The sequence below is a fragment of the Anastrepha ludens genome, chromosome 5 (genome assembly GCF_028408465.1).
Source record: "Anastrepha ludens isolate Willacy chromosome 5, idAnaLude1.1, whole genome shotgun sequence".
Lineage (NCBI taxonomy): Eukaryota > Metazoa > Arthropoda > Insecta > Diptera > Tephritidae > Anastrepha > Anastrepha ludens.
Window position 1 is genome coordinate 117469593 of NC_071501.1, and position 16681 is coordinate 117486273.

General features: G+C 35.0%; 1 protein-coding gene across 1 annotated transcript in view; it reads left to right on the plus strand.

Annotated features, from left to right (window-relative positions):
* The window catches only part of LOC128864366 (uncharacterized), a 33272-nt gene extending 16822 nt beyond the window's left edge, over positions 1–16450 (plus strand). Inside the window, exon 3 of the mRNA XM_054103988.1 lies at positions 14888–16450. Coding sequence (XP_053959963.1) covers positions 14888–15245 — 358 coding nt within the window. The 3' untranslated portion in view covers positions 15246–16450. The remainder of the gene's footprint in view (positions 1–14887) is intronic.
* The last annotated feature ends 231 nt before the right edge of the window (positions 16451–16681 follow it).

Below are 16681 nucleotides of genomic sequence, written 5' to 3' on the forward strand. Positions count from 1 at the left end.
AAAAGACCCCTTTTGGTTTTGCCCAGTAGCTTACCTGCTAAATATATGATCAAATATATTTTCTTCACCTGCATACCTAGTACAGCTGCTTCTAAAGGTACACCTGGTATTTGCGTATGTCTTTCTAAGTATGAGACAATCGGAGGTCTACAGCTCCGAAGCTCAGACGGTAGTAGATATATCCAATATTTTTATAGAGCCCTTTCTCCTTTCCATTTATCTGGGACTCCTACATCCCTTAACTCGAAACATAACTTAACACGAAAAGTATAGAAATTCGCTGAGAAACAGTCTGAATGCGAGTCTACTTTGGTCACACCTTAGTTTTCAAAGTCATCTGAGAACCTTACGCACGGAATCGCAAGAGATTCGAGTCATTCATCTGTATCCCACTACTGCAGATATCGGATATCGCCAATAGTCTAACACTGGTTTAGAATTGAAATTGAATGAGCCTAGATGAAAGGGGGAGATATCCCTTCATAGACCCTCAGTTGTTAAGACTTGGGCGCTATTTAAAGTGTAGTCTCTATATTAAGGTACCTCGTTTAATTAATAGGTTATTCATTTAAAGTTCATTTTTTTCTTGGTGGGTGTGGTAGGGCTAAAAAATGCCTTCATACATACAGCAAATGTGGTCTACTGCTTTGATGGGTATGTCCACTAAAACAATCCCTCATTTTGCTTATTATATTAGTCACCGCGATGTCGCTTCCAATCTTCTGCCTCAGAGCATCTCTTTCCACGAGCCATCTATCGCAACTAAAGAACGTGTGTTCGGCATCATCCCTCGGTCATTCGCAATACATGTACCTGCGGTCGCTTACTTAACGGTGTAGGTATTTCCGGTAGTATCCGTGCTCTTTTGAGCCCATGTGCCTTTTGTGGGAACGAGTTTCGCCGTCCATCTGTCACTCAATTCAGTGTCCCATCGGTTTTGCCACTGTTGTGTGGTTTGCCATCTCCGTTCCGCGGTGATAGTGGTGACCAACGCTGCAAAGATAAACTATTTCATCTTAGTTCCTTTAGACTGAATTGTCGACTTAATTTAAATGTCAATACCAGGCTTATTCAGGTTTGAGTATTTTTTGGCGGTTTGAAGAACAGTTTTGAATCTGTATTCCACTTCACTTTCATTTCAATTTATTGCCGTCTCTGATATACAAATCTCTCAAACTAGTTTACGGGAATACGTCATAAGTAACTAAGCCAAAGGTGGAACTATCTTTCGTAGGTTTCCGTAGAGTGTGGCCACAGACGTTTCTTTTGGTGTAGCCCAGAGATTCATAAATACTCGTATAAGCCATTATATAGCCGCTTTTAAGGCCGTGTATGATGGAGAGGCCACAATTTAAAAACTCTAGCCAGCTTTTTATTTTCTTTGAAGCTGATGTGGCAATGCAATAACGCGACAAAAAATGGTAGAGTGGACACTTTTCTACCTCTGCTATAATACCTCATTCTGGTTAAGATGCCTCATCTGGATATAAGGTACTTGACTATTTGTGCAAAGGGAACTCTAACTAGATTTTGTTTTATCGGCAACCAGCTGGCGATTGTGTCATCCTTCGACATTTGAAGTCACCATCAGAGAATGAATAAATCTCAGAAAAATCCAACCTTCACTGAACATATTGAGCAGTTATTTATGATATGAAATTCAACGTCATTCACAGTTTCTACATAACGATTAACAGGATGGCGCAAATTTAATCATCCAATTGAGTTTCTGAATAACTTTTTTACTAAATAAAAAAATGATTTTGAGTGAATATATGACTGGCGTAAGACGCCATTTGCAAAAATTATAAATCTTTCGAAGGGTGATTAATTTTGCACCACCCTTACTAGTATGTTCATCTTTATTTGACTGTAATATTGATTATTATGCTATTAATGAAGTTCAGCAGGTGTTTAATATTAGGACCTGCTATATCAGCGTAGGAAAGATACCTAAATCTTAGCCTCGTCAGAGTAGGATAGCTAAGGAGAAGCTGCTGAGGTGATTCCACCTCATGGTGAAAAGAATTCAGAAAGTATGGCCAAGATCAGATCGTTAACCGGCTCTCAGCGAATTTGAAAGGTTCAGCTGATTGGCTGACGCCACCATAACAATCATGACAATAGTTTGTTTACGAAAAAATTGAGATTGTGTTGGTGATGTATTAAAAAAAGCAACACATTCCCCACTCATATTGCTTCGTCGTCCTCTGAGCAACGACTGATTCGACGAGTGTGTGCCGAGTGCCCGGTGATGTGGCGGCTGAAGTTGCTCGCACAATTTTCTTTTTCGCCATAGCATATTGGACAAACCTGGTAATCTATCATCTTTGATTCCACCTCCTCACCACCATACAGTTGATGCAACACTCAAATGCAATGACTCAAAGCAATGCCGAGTCTCACCGAGGATGATATGATGAACATCTTTTCACCATGGAATCTTACAGCACGAATACTTCGCAGGCAATGTCCTCTAATGGAGAAAGAGATGAGTTTAGAAAATTAGAAAACTAAGATTTTATTAATCTTAGAATAACCATCGAACGCCTCAGCTCCACACATTGTGTGCCTGATTTCGCGGATATACAAGTTTGAATATTTGCCTAGCGCTCGCTGAGTTGACTCGAAGCCCACCCAACCAGAAGCAGACCACAATAAGTCAACTATACAGACAAAAAGACAGATAGTATTGATATTTAAAGGCGAGCTGGACAAGATTTCAGAAATAAAGTTCGTGTTTATGAACAGATTTTAAGCAGAACTCAAAACCATTTTCCATCCCCTTGGATGGAATAACGCAGCTTAATTATTCTGCATATTTTCAATATTATTTCATGAGAAATTTGATTTTTGAAGATAGTAAAATGCATTAAATCCGATGCGTGTCCAAACACAATTCTTTTAGTTAAATCTCCACTTTTTCTAAAGTTAATTAATTGGACATTTTCAATAATTTTATTGTATATGCAAATACATATCGCTTCCATGCAACGTCATATTCATGATAATTTTTCCGTCTACTACCGAAAATATTGGAGCTATGCCAGGATTTTGCAATTTTCCGGTAAAAATAAAACCAAAATAGAAATTAATAAAAAAATTGGCATATTTTTTCATTCCATTCACACAAAAGTGAGAAGTGAATGTAAAGTGCTTAGCTACACCTACCACAAGAGGCGGGAAAAGCACAACAAAAACAAACACTTTGCACTAAGTAGTCGCTCATGGCGCACTTTTGCTTTCCACACATACACACCCATGCGCCCATACATATACTTTTCATTTAGCATTTATTTTCATGTAATCCACTATGTGTGCCTTCGCTGAAAATTTGTATCGGAAAGTGGGTGTGTTGTTGTGGAGGCATCAGCGCTCGACGAGATGTCATGCTTTCTTGAGTAATAATAAAGCATGAAAAAATTCAACGACAATTAGATAATACATACGAAAAACATAACAAAAAACAAATTGAATAAAGATATCAAGGAAATATATACTAATATGCGCTAATATGCTGTCATCCATCTCGAGTGTTGCTGGCGGCTTTAAAATAAACGTAAAAAAAACTTGGATCGCGTGTGGCATTTAATAGCAATGGCAAGTCTGACATTTTAGAGGCAAACGAATTTCTTTCAATTATTCAATATATGTACATACTTTCACGCTTTTAAAATGCTTGAGGTTTATATTTTTGGCTTAAATTAGGTTAGGTTAGTGCTTGTCTAAGACAAGACACACGGTGGCCGTAAGACCCATTTTGATACCTGCATTTAATTTCCCTACCCTAACTAAGATCTTCAAGTTAACTACTCCCTCCAATTAGACCTTTTACGAATTTCCCAGGCCTTCAACGAAATAATCGCCTAGTCATTTGGCACGGCTTCTTTGAAGTGCAAGACATTCACAGAAGGAGGAATTTCACCGACTGAAGGCATTGTGAGGAACACCCATTCTATTGGATTTCGGCTTGAATGCAAGGCAAATTGTGAAGGTTTCAAGGCAGAGCAGCTGATTTCAGTTATTTTTTTTATTTGGACTCTAATTGTAAAATTTTGTTTAAATTACTCTGAACTGCCCAATCTTGTTTATATTAATATATATGTTTTTCGAATTTTAGGGCTCGAAAGCAAAAGCAAAATAAAGGGTTTTTCAGTAAAACACAAACGGTTTGACTTTTTTAACTAATTTTTTTTTTATTATCGAGTTTGAACATATACATTTAAGTATAAAATTCGATTTCTTTTGCATGACCACCGCGTGCACGTTTTACGAAGTCCAATCGTTGAACCCAATTTTCGACCACTCTTTTGCATAAATCGGCCGAAATTCCAGCAATTTCGCGTTCAATATTGGCTCTGAGCTCACAAATCGTCGCCGGCTTGTTACTGTAGACCAATGACTTCACATAACCCCAAAACGGGACGGCTTGTTAAATGGACCGTAAAATGGCCGTAATGCTCTTAAAGTAGCAGCAACAGAACGATTATTTTCATAAAAAAATTGCACGATTTGCAATCGTTGCTCAAGTGTGTAGCGTTCCATGATGAAATGTATACTAATGAAGTTTACAAATGACAAGCGAAAAATAAAAAATATTGCGTCGTTCGCCCTCCCTATCGGAAAAAAGTTGAAGCGCACCTACTGAAAAACCCTATACATTGATTTTGTTGCTTTGCTTTTTCAATGTGCCTCGCTTAAATGTGTTTTCCCAGCTTACAAAAAATTAATTTAAAAAAATTAAATTTTTTTGTTCAGCAAAATCTGAAGGAAAATAAAGATTTGTCAAAGGAGTTCTTTGCGAGTTAATTGTTAAAATTTAATCGAAAATGCGTTAATGAAAGGAATACAAATTAATATTTGAACTTGAGATAAACCTATTTCGAGACAAGTTTTAATTTTTGTTTTATAAATCGTAAGACAGTGGTCGCAGTGGCTTTCGTGTCTACAACTTAGAAAAATGATTTTATTTTGCACATTTCAATAACTTTATTCAGCTTGGCGAGGAATCGTATGCTCGCCTTTGAGATGAATTACAACTTACTTGTACAACATCCGATGTTTTTTACGTCACAACCTGCCGGCGACGGCCTAGATTCACGATACTCAAAAGTACACGCATCAATTGTATTGTAGATCAGAACCCAAGATATTTATCTGATTTAGTTTTATATCAATTAATTGTTCCAAATAATTATAAAGGAGCAGACGCATTGGCAAGAGATGCTGCGGCCTTCTTACTAATAGGAACTGAGACCTTTTTTGCTATGGAACAACACACCATCAAGATGAAGCCTCGGAGTGAAGAGCTAAGTCTAAGGGAGGTTAGCTGGCACCAAATTATGCGGCGAAATCCTTACTGGCAGTGTACAATCAAAAAAGGTTTAGGAAACTCTTAGCCTTCCTTAAGCATAAACTGAGAATGCTCAACATTCTCAAGCCATTCTCATAGATCATTCCAGATTGCGCAGTCATCTGCACAGGATGTTCCACTGACTCTCGCCGTTTCTGCGACTAAACACTAGAGACTCCAATACTTCTTCTCCTTGGATGCAGCGCTATAGCGCGGTGAAGGTAGAGTCAGCTCGGTCAACTGCAGCCAGATGAAAGGCACATACGCTTAGTACAACCCACCTCTATCTCAAGTTTAATAAGGGAACTGGGTTTGGTTGAGCTAATGTGATGAGTAGAAGGCTCAAAAAGCCTTTAAGTCGAAGTGAAAACCTTAAAAAAATCTATCTAACTATCTAATGACCATATAGAGACAAAGTGGTGACAAGGTATGTGCTATGCCTGCGAGTCCTTAAACAATTTTTTGAAAATTTGGCGGGTTTCACAGCTTAAGGGAAAGGAAGTTCTAAAACTCTCGATTTAGAGCAATTTGAGGTCAAATGTTGAACGCTCAGAAAAAATATATTGTATTTAAATCCATATCTACATATATAACATAAGTATATGTAGAGCTCTTTAGAGCGAAATAATTTTGAGATAAACGAGCATTTAAAAGTTCACCAAATTCATTTAGATAGTAAGCCAAAAATAAAGAATAACTTACCTTCTCCAAACCTAACTAAATTTTCATACAAATAAAGACACTTCGAGTTGATATCAATTTCACAGATCCTATCTCTTGGATTGTCACAGCTTTTAGAAGAAAGACTAACTATAAAATATGACTACATTCGCGAGGAAAATATAGCATCTCAACACTTCGACCAGCTTAGGCAGTTTTTCTTTTATCTTAATGTTCACAATTAAAAAAAAGCATAGCTCATTGCCTAGCAAAAGCTATATAAATCCTAATTCCAAATTTAGTGCAAAAATTGGAAAAATTCCACAAACTTACTATCACAATACCGAGGTTTTTAATTAGAAAAATAATTAATTTTGGGAAAAATATTTGGTATGCAGTTCTATGGCTCATTAAATTTTAGTATAATAAAGTGCAATTCTGAAGTTGCCGTTGATTTTTTATAATTTTTTCCCCCTGAGGTTGTTGCTCATATTCTGCGTATAACAAATCCACAACATATTTTATATTATTTTTAATTTTTATTTTTGTTTTTTGTTTTAGCTTTTAATTTCACCCGCTTGAGTTGAATGATCAGTAGCTCATTTGCAAGATCAACTACAGCTTTCTGTAAATTTTTAATGGAAAGTTTTAAACAATTTAAATACACCATTTAGACGTGCACTTCCCCTTATTAGATCAACAAATTAGTCTCTACTTTAAATCGGACATTTTCTTCGGACGCTTCTTGATGAACTCACACAACTATTAATTTTACAGGCAATAATGAATGAAAAGCTTCACTTGACTACATAAACTAGGCGCTGCAAAATATCTGATCACAGAGATGTGTTGATCCGCTCTTGTTTTTAAATTTTGATTAACTTGCATTAGAGCACAGCTTAATGAGATTGCCGCTTTGAAACCTTTTAGTTAAATTTGCAAATAAATCTGGAAACTTACAGATATAAAAAAAAGTTAGTGCATCCTGTGGCGTCTAATATTTTCATATGTTTTTGCTATTTTTCTTTTCATTTCCTAACTTTTCATTTAAATATATATTTTTTTATTTGCACTCTTTTTTCTCTTTCATTTTTTCATTGTAATTTGATGCCATCACTCAGAAAGTAAAAGTCACTATTATCTCCACAAATTTGATTTTTTTTTTTTCAATTTGCGTTTACTTTTGCATCTTCACTTTTTTCATGAGAGCTTTTGTTTGTTTGCTTTTCCTAATTTTGCTTTTTGGTTGCAATAATGAAAGCCAGCACCAAGGCCTGTACTTAAATTGCAGCAACAATGAAGTAATGACAGTAGCAACACCAAAAAATATGATAGCAAAATAATTCGCTTATTTTGTTAAAAAGTCACGTTGATGAATTTCGCTGCGTTGAAAGATGCTTCATTATGGAAACTGTGTATTTTTTTCTTAATTTTTTTATACTTTCAAAATAATTTTTTGCACTACCATAAAACGCGTGAGGGAGTTAGGCAGTGAAAGGTTTTGAAGGTGCTGGAGCAGAAAAATTGTGGAAGAAATTGCAATCAACTAAAGAAAAGTGCAAACAATTAGAGCAATGAGCAGCCATATCGAATTACGTGCAGTATTTTGCTGTCTTTATTACAAATCGTTTATTGTATTGTAATACTATAACGAAGTTGTACGCACAACGCTGGTGATGTTTTTGGCAGTGCTTTCTTGATATAAATGAATAGAAAAAGTGCTAAAATTCAGAAAGGTGCAGTTACCAGTTAAATTAGTGTCGAATCATCGAAAGTTGGTAGAAATGGTTGAATAAAATTTAGTGGAGTGGAAAATTCTTGCAGAGAGCTTTAGAAAAGGCACGTAGATGTCATTAAGTAGAAATTATATGAGAAAAAATAAATGGGGGGATGCCATATTAGTAGTAAAATAGTAGCAGAAATTGTAATGACAAGATGTAGTTCTTCCTTAGTAGAAAGTATCACCGTTTAGGAAAAGATTTTAGGTAGGCAACTAGAAGGTATAAGAAAGTTGATAAAAAAGTAGTAGGAAAAGCGTGACAATGAAGAGACAGCAGTACTTCAAACATCAACTGAAATGTTGGACAGAAAGCATTTCCAAAGAAAAACTGTAGAAATATTACCACAGCAGTAGTAAAATATTAGTGATCCAGTAGCAAAAATTACCGCTTTAAAAAATCTCAAAAGAATCAATAAACGGCAAAAAAAAAAATTTTATAGAAAAGGAACTGAAATATGAGTGCCGCAGAAGTAGGGAAAATACATCAGAAGTTGTAGTGCAAGCTACGTGCAAGGAAGTGGATAATGAAAGGAAACGACTTCAAACTAATAAGTACTTAATACAGACGCATAGATTCGATGCAAATATTTTTTTTTTGTTTTTTGTTTTTTTTGGCGGTGAGGTTTGCTTAAAAATGCGACGTTACTTCGTGTGTGATCATACCAATAAAATAAACCCCCCACCCGCCTGCTCTTGGAATCGCGGCAAATATAGACACTTATATAATTGCGTACAATTACCTTCTCCGTAGAACGCGAAAGTATCTTAAATGTGGCAATACAAAGATTTTTTAGGACAAAGTATCAAAATAGTAGTTGAAACTGTCTAAAAATCTCAAAAAAGTATGTATGACTCCAAAATGTAACGCTTTTTAAAATAGTAGTATTTTTTACTACTATTTTCTGTTACTATTTTCGACTACTATTTTTTAGTACTATTTTATCACTATTTTTACTACTATTGCTACTACTAGTTCTTACCAAGGTTTTTACTTCTTTTTCACTACTGCATAGCTTCGAAACAGTTTTAAAATTGAATGAAGCGCTCTCTAATTAGCAAAAAGTACCCTAAAGTTGAGCAATAAAATAAGTCGTAAAAAAGTGTAGCAAGAATAGGAGTAAAACTGGACACATTTCCACTTTACAAAAATGAGTAAATTTGTAAAACTTATATACACACGTTGGGTGAAGTGTGCTAAAAGCAAAAGCATTTTCTACCACTATTTTCTACTACTATTTTCTACTACTATTTTTTACTACTTTGCCCTACTGCTATTTCCTAGTACTCTTTTCTAATACTATTTTCTACTACTCTTTTCTACTACTATTCCATAATTGTGCATAGCTTCGAAAATTATTGATATTTAAATGACGCTCTCTCTAATTAGAAAAAACTACCACATAAAAAGTAGACATAAAAGAAATCATAGAAAAAGTGCATCCAAAATAGTAGTCCAAATAAGTGCGAAAAATCCCCAATTTTAAAAAATTGTATAACAAAAAAAAATTAACTGCGATATTTCAGCAAATTATGGGATATCTGTTATTGTCATTGTTTTGTATTAGTAATCAAAATGATAGGAAACGTGTTTTCTAATAGCAGTCGCCCCACGGCAGGCAGAGACGAACCCCCGAGTGTATTTTTGACATGAAAAAGCTTCTCATAAAAAATATTTGCCGTTCGGAGTCGGTATAAAATTTTAGGTTCATTTGTGGAACAACACCAAGACGCACATCAGAAATAGTAGGAGATATTTCGTAGTAAAAATAATACGCTTTCAAAAAAAGCAAGTCATATTTGACTCTAGCGAATTATACAGCTGCAGTATATAAAAGGCAAAAAAACAAACAAAAATATTTCCATCTCTCAAATATATATTTTTATTTCATTTTTATTTAGTAAAAAAGTTATTGAAAAACAAAATTGGATGATTAATTTTGCACCAGCTTGTAGTTCATATTGAAATATTCCCAAGAAATGGATATAAAAAAGTAGCATACAACCTTACAATAGTTATATAAAATAGGTCGTTTTAAAAGGTGTCATAATGAGCGACCAAATAGTGATTCAGCGAGTCCCTATGAGCATTCGCGTTATATGACTATTTTGTGATTTTTTTTTTTGTTTTGTGGAATGGACAATTTTTGTAACTAAATTTTTATGAGGCCGCGTACTTAAGTAAGTGCACAGTAAAGCAAAGTAATTAAAGCGTGTACAAATGTGCTTGCACAAACGCTTAGTTGCAAATATAGCTGATGTGCCTTTGAAACAAGACCAGCAAATAAAAGCAGAAAGAGTGAAAATACTGCTGCTACTTATTCCGAGGTAATTAGATGTCTTACAGCTGGTTTAGATTACCGCCGGGCAGAGATAGTAATCGCGCAGTCAACCAAACAAGCGAGCAAGCAAGCGGTGAAGGTGGCCTAGTCTTCCAGGCAGGCAGTGAGTCGCTGATGTATCAGGCCAAGCCTAGCCTGGCTTATGCTTCTTCAAATCCATTCACTCAGCCCTACACCCAACCAGCCAGCCAAGCAATTATCTTCTCATGCCAACACTTTAGCAGCCATGCGCTAATGCCTCCCCTCTCAGTTAAGCTTCACATTAAACCGGCAAGCCGCATGTAGCGCTGGGAAATTCAAATTGATTCGCTTGCGAAAGTCGCAACCAGCCAACCTGGTAGCCAAACAAAAGTGTGTCAATTTCACAACTAAGTACCACATGCACGCACAGCCTAGCATCGCATATCAAATGTGTAGCATTCAAACGAATTTGGACGGTGGCTGCGTTTGCGCACAAATTCTCCTACTCACATTCACTCAAACGTAGCTCAGCAAATGAAACCAATTCAAGCTATGCAAGTGTGCGTTTTATGTGGCGCTCCCAGACGCATCTTAGTCACGGGTAAACTTGCAATCGCATAAATTGCAATTACAAATTGTCAGCGGGTGGTAGGTAGGTGGTCTGATCTGCTTAGATGGTAAACAGTAGTTGCAACACCCAGAGCTACAACTACTTGCTGCGAACGATGAACGTACATATGTGTGCGGTATGAATGCTGTGGCATGAAGCTGTCACATGCTTGCTACATGGCTTTGGGCTGCAAGTACATAAATATTTTCCTAACCCTCCCAGCAGGATCTAATTGCGCTTGAGACAGACAATAGAGGTTTGCGCAAACCATGAATAAGTGATTCGATGTGTTGGCGCGCAAGAATGAAGCTGATGAAATGTGGGATCACATGAATGCTGATGAAGTGAATGACTTAACGAAAAGAAAGAGAAGAAAAAAAGGTTGCATATTAAAAGAAACATAAAAGACGCGAAATTAATGGGAGACTGCAAAAGCGCTGGGGACAAACGCATGCGCATAACTATAATGAATTAGTTCAACCGTTAATTTCAGCAGTCACCTGCAATATACGCGTACACACACACATATAGAGTCGTGTGCTGACGTACCAGTTTATGACAGATGTAGGCAATTGACTTGGGTTGCACTAATTTGTACGCTGTCGTAATTACTTATTTTGCATATATGTGTGTATAAGTGTATGTACACAGGTTTGTTGTAGTAATTACAAGTGTTGATGATGTTGGCTATGTAGTTTATTTTCACATTTTTCCACATTTTACTTCGGTTGCGGTTTGATTTTTTTTGGCTGCTTCACAACTAATCACAATTGACTTTAATGAATTGCTTGCGGTGAAAAGAAAAATAAATGATTTCACATCAACAATAAGGGATGTTGCCTCATTTGCATATGTATTTATGTATGTACATTAGGGTGATCGCTATTCATGGAATTGTTGATGTTGTTTGGGACACACTCCAGAAATGTGAGGGTACCCAAAAAGTAGTAAATAGGGAAATTCGTATCAGATTTAGAGGTGCCAGCTTGAGCCTGAGTCCTACAATTTTTCTATTTTCAAAAGTAAGATCTTATAAGGTAACAAAAAAAAAATTAGTTACCATTTTTCTGTATTTTCCAAACAACATTACCATCAATGCGTTTCATTATTACGTTTTCAAAACTTTACTGCTGGTCAGAATTGTGAGCTAAACCACGATTTTAGTTTATTTGTTTTATTCATCCAACTCCAAAGTTGCTGGAGAGTAATTTTGGATGTTTTTATGGCCTACCAGTTTTCAATAAATATTCAATCAATGAAATTGAATTTCGAGCAAATTCGGGCGCAAGTAACCTTCTATAGCAAGCAGACAGATGGACATGTTGAAATTTAATTGTATGTAGATACTTCTACAAAAAGAGCAAAAATAAAAAGTCAAATAAAAAAACTCGAGGTCAAAGGTGTAAAAGTTGAAGCAAATCAGAGAACCAGTGAAATGGACTGCTCGAGCGTCGCCACAAGTACAGGTCTACTCCTACGTTCTATGCTAGTGGTTCTCAGGAGCGGTGTTTATCACTGATTCGTTTGAATAAAGCTGGGACTCTTTTGTGAAGCTCGGCAGAAATAAAAAATTTGTTTGAAATTAAAAAGAAAAGTTTTTGAAACTAAGAAAATTTTTTTTTTTTTGAAATTGAAAAAAAAAGGTTTTTTGAAATTAAAAAAAAAAAGTTTCTTAAAATAAAAAAAAGTTTTTAGAAAATAAAAAAAAAATCAAACAAAAAAATTATAAAAAATTTTTTAAAATTAAGAAAAAAAGTTTTTTGAAATTGAAATTTTTTTTTTTTTAATTAAAAAAAAAAAGTTTTTTTAAATAAAAAAAAAGTCTTTTTGATATGAAAAAATATTTTTTTTTTAATTTTTGGAAATTTGGAAAATTTTTTGAAATAGAAAAATAATAAATGTTTTTTCCCCCAAAAGGCGTTTTCCAAACTTTAGGCTCTAGTCGGCACCGATTGGCTTAAAATTTCATATCTGGTATTTTTTTTGTCGGAATGTCTCACAAAAAATTAATATATTTTTCCCCCGCACAAATTATGACCTCCCTAATGAACATACATAAATATTTTGAAATTAAAAAGTAAAACTGTTTATTGTTTTGTTTTTGAAATTTGCCAAATTTCTTGACATAAAAATTTTTTTTTTTTTCCAAAAAGCATTTTTCAGACTTGAGCCTCTAGTTGTAACCGATCGACTTCAAAATTTTATATCTAGTAGTTTTTTTCTGAGTGTCTCACAAAAAAAGGATTATGTGTTTTTTTCAATACAAATTATGTCCACCCTTTTGTTTAACTAAAACAAAAAAAATATTTTCCCAAAAAACGTTTTTCAAATTTGAGTCTCTTGTCGGAACCGAGCGACTTAAAATTTCATATCTAGTGGTTTTTGGTTATTTTCGAGCGAATCTCGCAGAAAGTTAATATGAAAATTAAAATAAAAAATTTTGAAATAGAAAAGTAAAACATAAGGTTATTATGGGATTCTCTTTGTGGAACATGCAAGAGTTACAGAGCACTGTCTGTGATATTATTATTAAAAAAATTACAAAAAATTAAAAAAAAAATTAAATTTGGATACACAAAAATCAGTTAAAAATTTTTTTTGTTTTTCAAAAAGCGTCTTTCAAGCTTGAGCTTCTAGTCGGAACCGATCGGCTTAAAATTTCTTGTAGTTAGCGAGTGTTACAAAAAGTGAGTATGTTTCTTTTTCATACAAATTATGGCCACCCTAATGTAAATAAATTTTTTTCAATTTGAAAAAAAAAAGCAAAAAAAAGATATTCTAGTGATTTTTTTATATCTGAGACTGAATATTTTTTGCCCATATAAATCTTGCCCATCGTAATGTACATACATTTTTTGTATTTGACAAAAATATTTGTTTTAACGATTCTATTATTTCTTAGTGTATCTCACAAAAAATTAATACCTTTCTTTCACCCTAATGTACGTTGTACATCCATACTTATAATATATACGCGTCGGCACTTGTCTGCGCCGCAAGCGGCAATCATTTGATTTCACTTGGCTTGCAGCGAGGTGGCAAAAGCATAATAAAAGCGATAGTGGGAAAAAATGAAATAAAATAAATTTAAATAAATGTGACACTACACTTAAATGTGTAGCACTCATAGATAGGGAGTAGATGAGTTCACAGACACTTTGAAGACATGCCCTTCATGTTGGAGGCGGCGACGGGAGGGCGGAATAATTATGAGACAAAGCGCTTGAGTGAAATTAGAGGCAAATTATCTGAGGGAATTCATAAGAAATTAAATGAAATCAAATGCAAGCCAATTAAAAAGATATTAATTTAATTTACATTATAGGAGTGCATGGGAGTTTGAAGGGAGCCTGAAATAATACAAAAAATGTCTTGCAAATTTGTGTAATTTTTTAATACGCCCTAAAATACCTTTTTTTTTATAAAAGCAAAAGCAGTGATGATGGTTTTTGAGGGAAGTAATGACGAGAGGGAAAAGTGGGCCCGAAGTTTATACCTGCTGCGTTTTTCAAAGATGGCTCCATCCAAACTCAACAAAAATACAAACAAATTTATATCAAAAATTTCTACAAGTAATTTCTTAATCCGCTTGAAAATATCTTCTTTTTTTAAAAAAGCAAAAGATGTGATAATGAGTGTTCATGATTGAAAGAAGTGCTAAGAATCAAACTATACTCAAAAAATCGAAAGGCTTCTCAAAATACCTCTTCTTAGAGCTGGTAATGAGCCTAACCCTAAACCCGAAGTTTATTCCTGTTGCGTTTGTCAAAGATGGCTCCATCCAAACTCAACTTAGGTTAGATGTTATCACTGCAGCAGGTGATGTCATGTTAAGACCTGCTCAGGGTTTCAGATCCACAGTGACTGGTGCTCATGGTCTATCAAGCACCAGTAGGGAAATCTTCATGGCTCCTTGGAGCTCACCAGAGCAACATCACTCGACCCTTTTTTCCTCTGTGGCTGCTGAGGCTAGAGATCGACTTGTAACAACAGACATTTTGAGGCTTTAAATGGTGTCTTGTTGCACTCTTAAGACTTTATTTAATGATTTTCGGCTAATTGTTTATTATCCTGTAAAGAAAATTTAAAAACAATATCAAGTGTTGTTTATATTTCATGCATATGTATATTTTTTTTTCTGAATTTAGTAACAATTTTTTTTATTCTTTTTCTTTCTTCTACAGAAAACCCATTGTCTTCCCACCACCACAGAAGCACTACAAAATCGTGTTCATTAAGGCGCCATCACCACCAGTTCCAACAGCGCCAGTAATTCCAATCTTGCCACAAAACGAAGAGAAGACGCTGGTCTATGTGCTGGTCAAGAAACCCGAAGAACAGCCAGATATTGTTATACCCACACCAGCGCCCACACAACCCAGCAAACCAGAAGTCTACTTCATTCGCTACAAGACACAAAAGGAAGAGACCGGCCCATATCCCAACAGCATTGCGCCGCCACCATCGGGCGATTATGGTGCACCAGCACCACCGTCGGCACCTTCAGCGCCCAGCTCATCGTATGGTGCACCATCGCACTAAATACGTGGGCAGGGGAGAAAGGAAGAGAAATGAATTGTAACAAAACGATCCAAAGCATTTTTTGTTGATTTTAGACGAAAAACAGTGAAGGAGGAGGAATGAAAGCGTAGTAAATAATAAATAAAAAGCAATGGGGGATGATATTGGAGAAAATTAAGCGTACAATAGGTACCCCCGGAGTAAAATATTGAGAATTATCCATTGAGTAGCGTGTGTTGGATGTTGAGAAAATATTTTCAGAGACGATAAAGTAACTTTGCACAATTTGTAGGCTACTTTTGCGCGCCTAAACTACCTAACAACGAAGTCTGTTTTATAATACAAAGCGTGCATGTTTTTCGAAAATGCCTTTGTTGTTGTTCCGAGTACTCGTACTTTTACTAACATACGCTACGACAAATACATATGCATATGCATGTATATGTGTGTGTATATGTTTATGCAAGTGCGTTTTTATTATTAATTAATTAATTAACTTCTACTAAGCAAATTTGAAAGCGAAAAAAAAACATTTTTTTTTAACGTGTGACAACCACCAACACCTCGAAATGCCAGTTGTCCTGGTCCGTTTTTGTAGTTTTTCATAACGATTTTGAACGATTCTAAAGTATCGAAAAAAGCTCAGCAATTTTCGACACTTCAAATTAAAACTTTTTTTTGGTTTTTTGTTTTTGTTAGCATACGAGTGTATTGTTGTAAAATAGAGAATTTTTGTTGTTTCTCATATGCTTAGCGTTGGCAATTTGCATAGCGGGCGCTCTTTACAAGCCGCCCTACTCTCTTCTCATCTCACCTCTAGCGGCTCCTTGCTCGCGCGTGCCTTTAGCCTACGCCATTCGGCTGTTTGTTTCATAATTATGACGTTTTTAGTTTTTAATTGTGTGCGTTATACATTAACAAAAAAAATGTTTAAATATATAATAATCAATCTCTTTGTTCTCTTAGTTTTAAATACAGCCACATACTCACACATATTTGTTAATTTTTTTTACACATGAACTGTTTATTTTTTCGTGTTAGGCTTCAATCAAACTCTCTCCGATTTTTTCTTGTACATGTAATATTCTTACGAAAATATATGTAAACAAGCATCTATATGTACTTATGTAAGTGTGTAAGTCGATAATTAACATATTACGAAAGTGTAAAGGAAATGTAATGTTGATGATGGATTTAATAAAGATCTTTTTTATACATAACAGTAATTGCTGTTTTTTTCTTATTTGTATTAGAATTTTTTATAATCGCCTTGCTTTGAAATTGACCGCCTTTAATAAAGGGAATGAATACTTCGACAAATTTTTCCATAAAAAAGGAAAAATAAAGATTTGTATGGTAATTAATGAACTTCCACAGCGACATCTTTGCCCATTAGGGTGTGCCGCAAAGTAGTGAAGAAAGAGAGGAATTTTACCTATTTTTTTCAGTTGCCAATA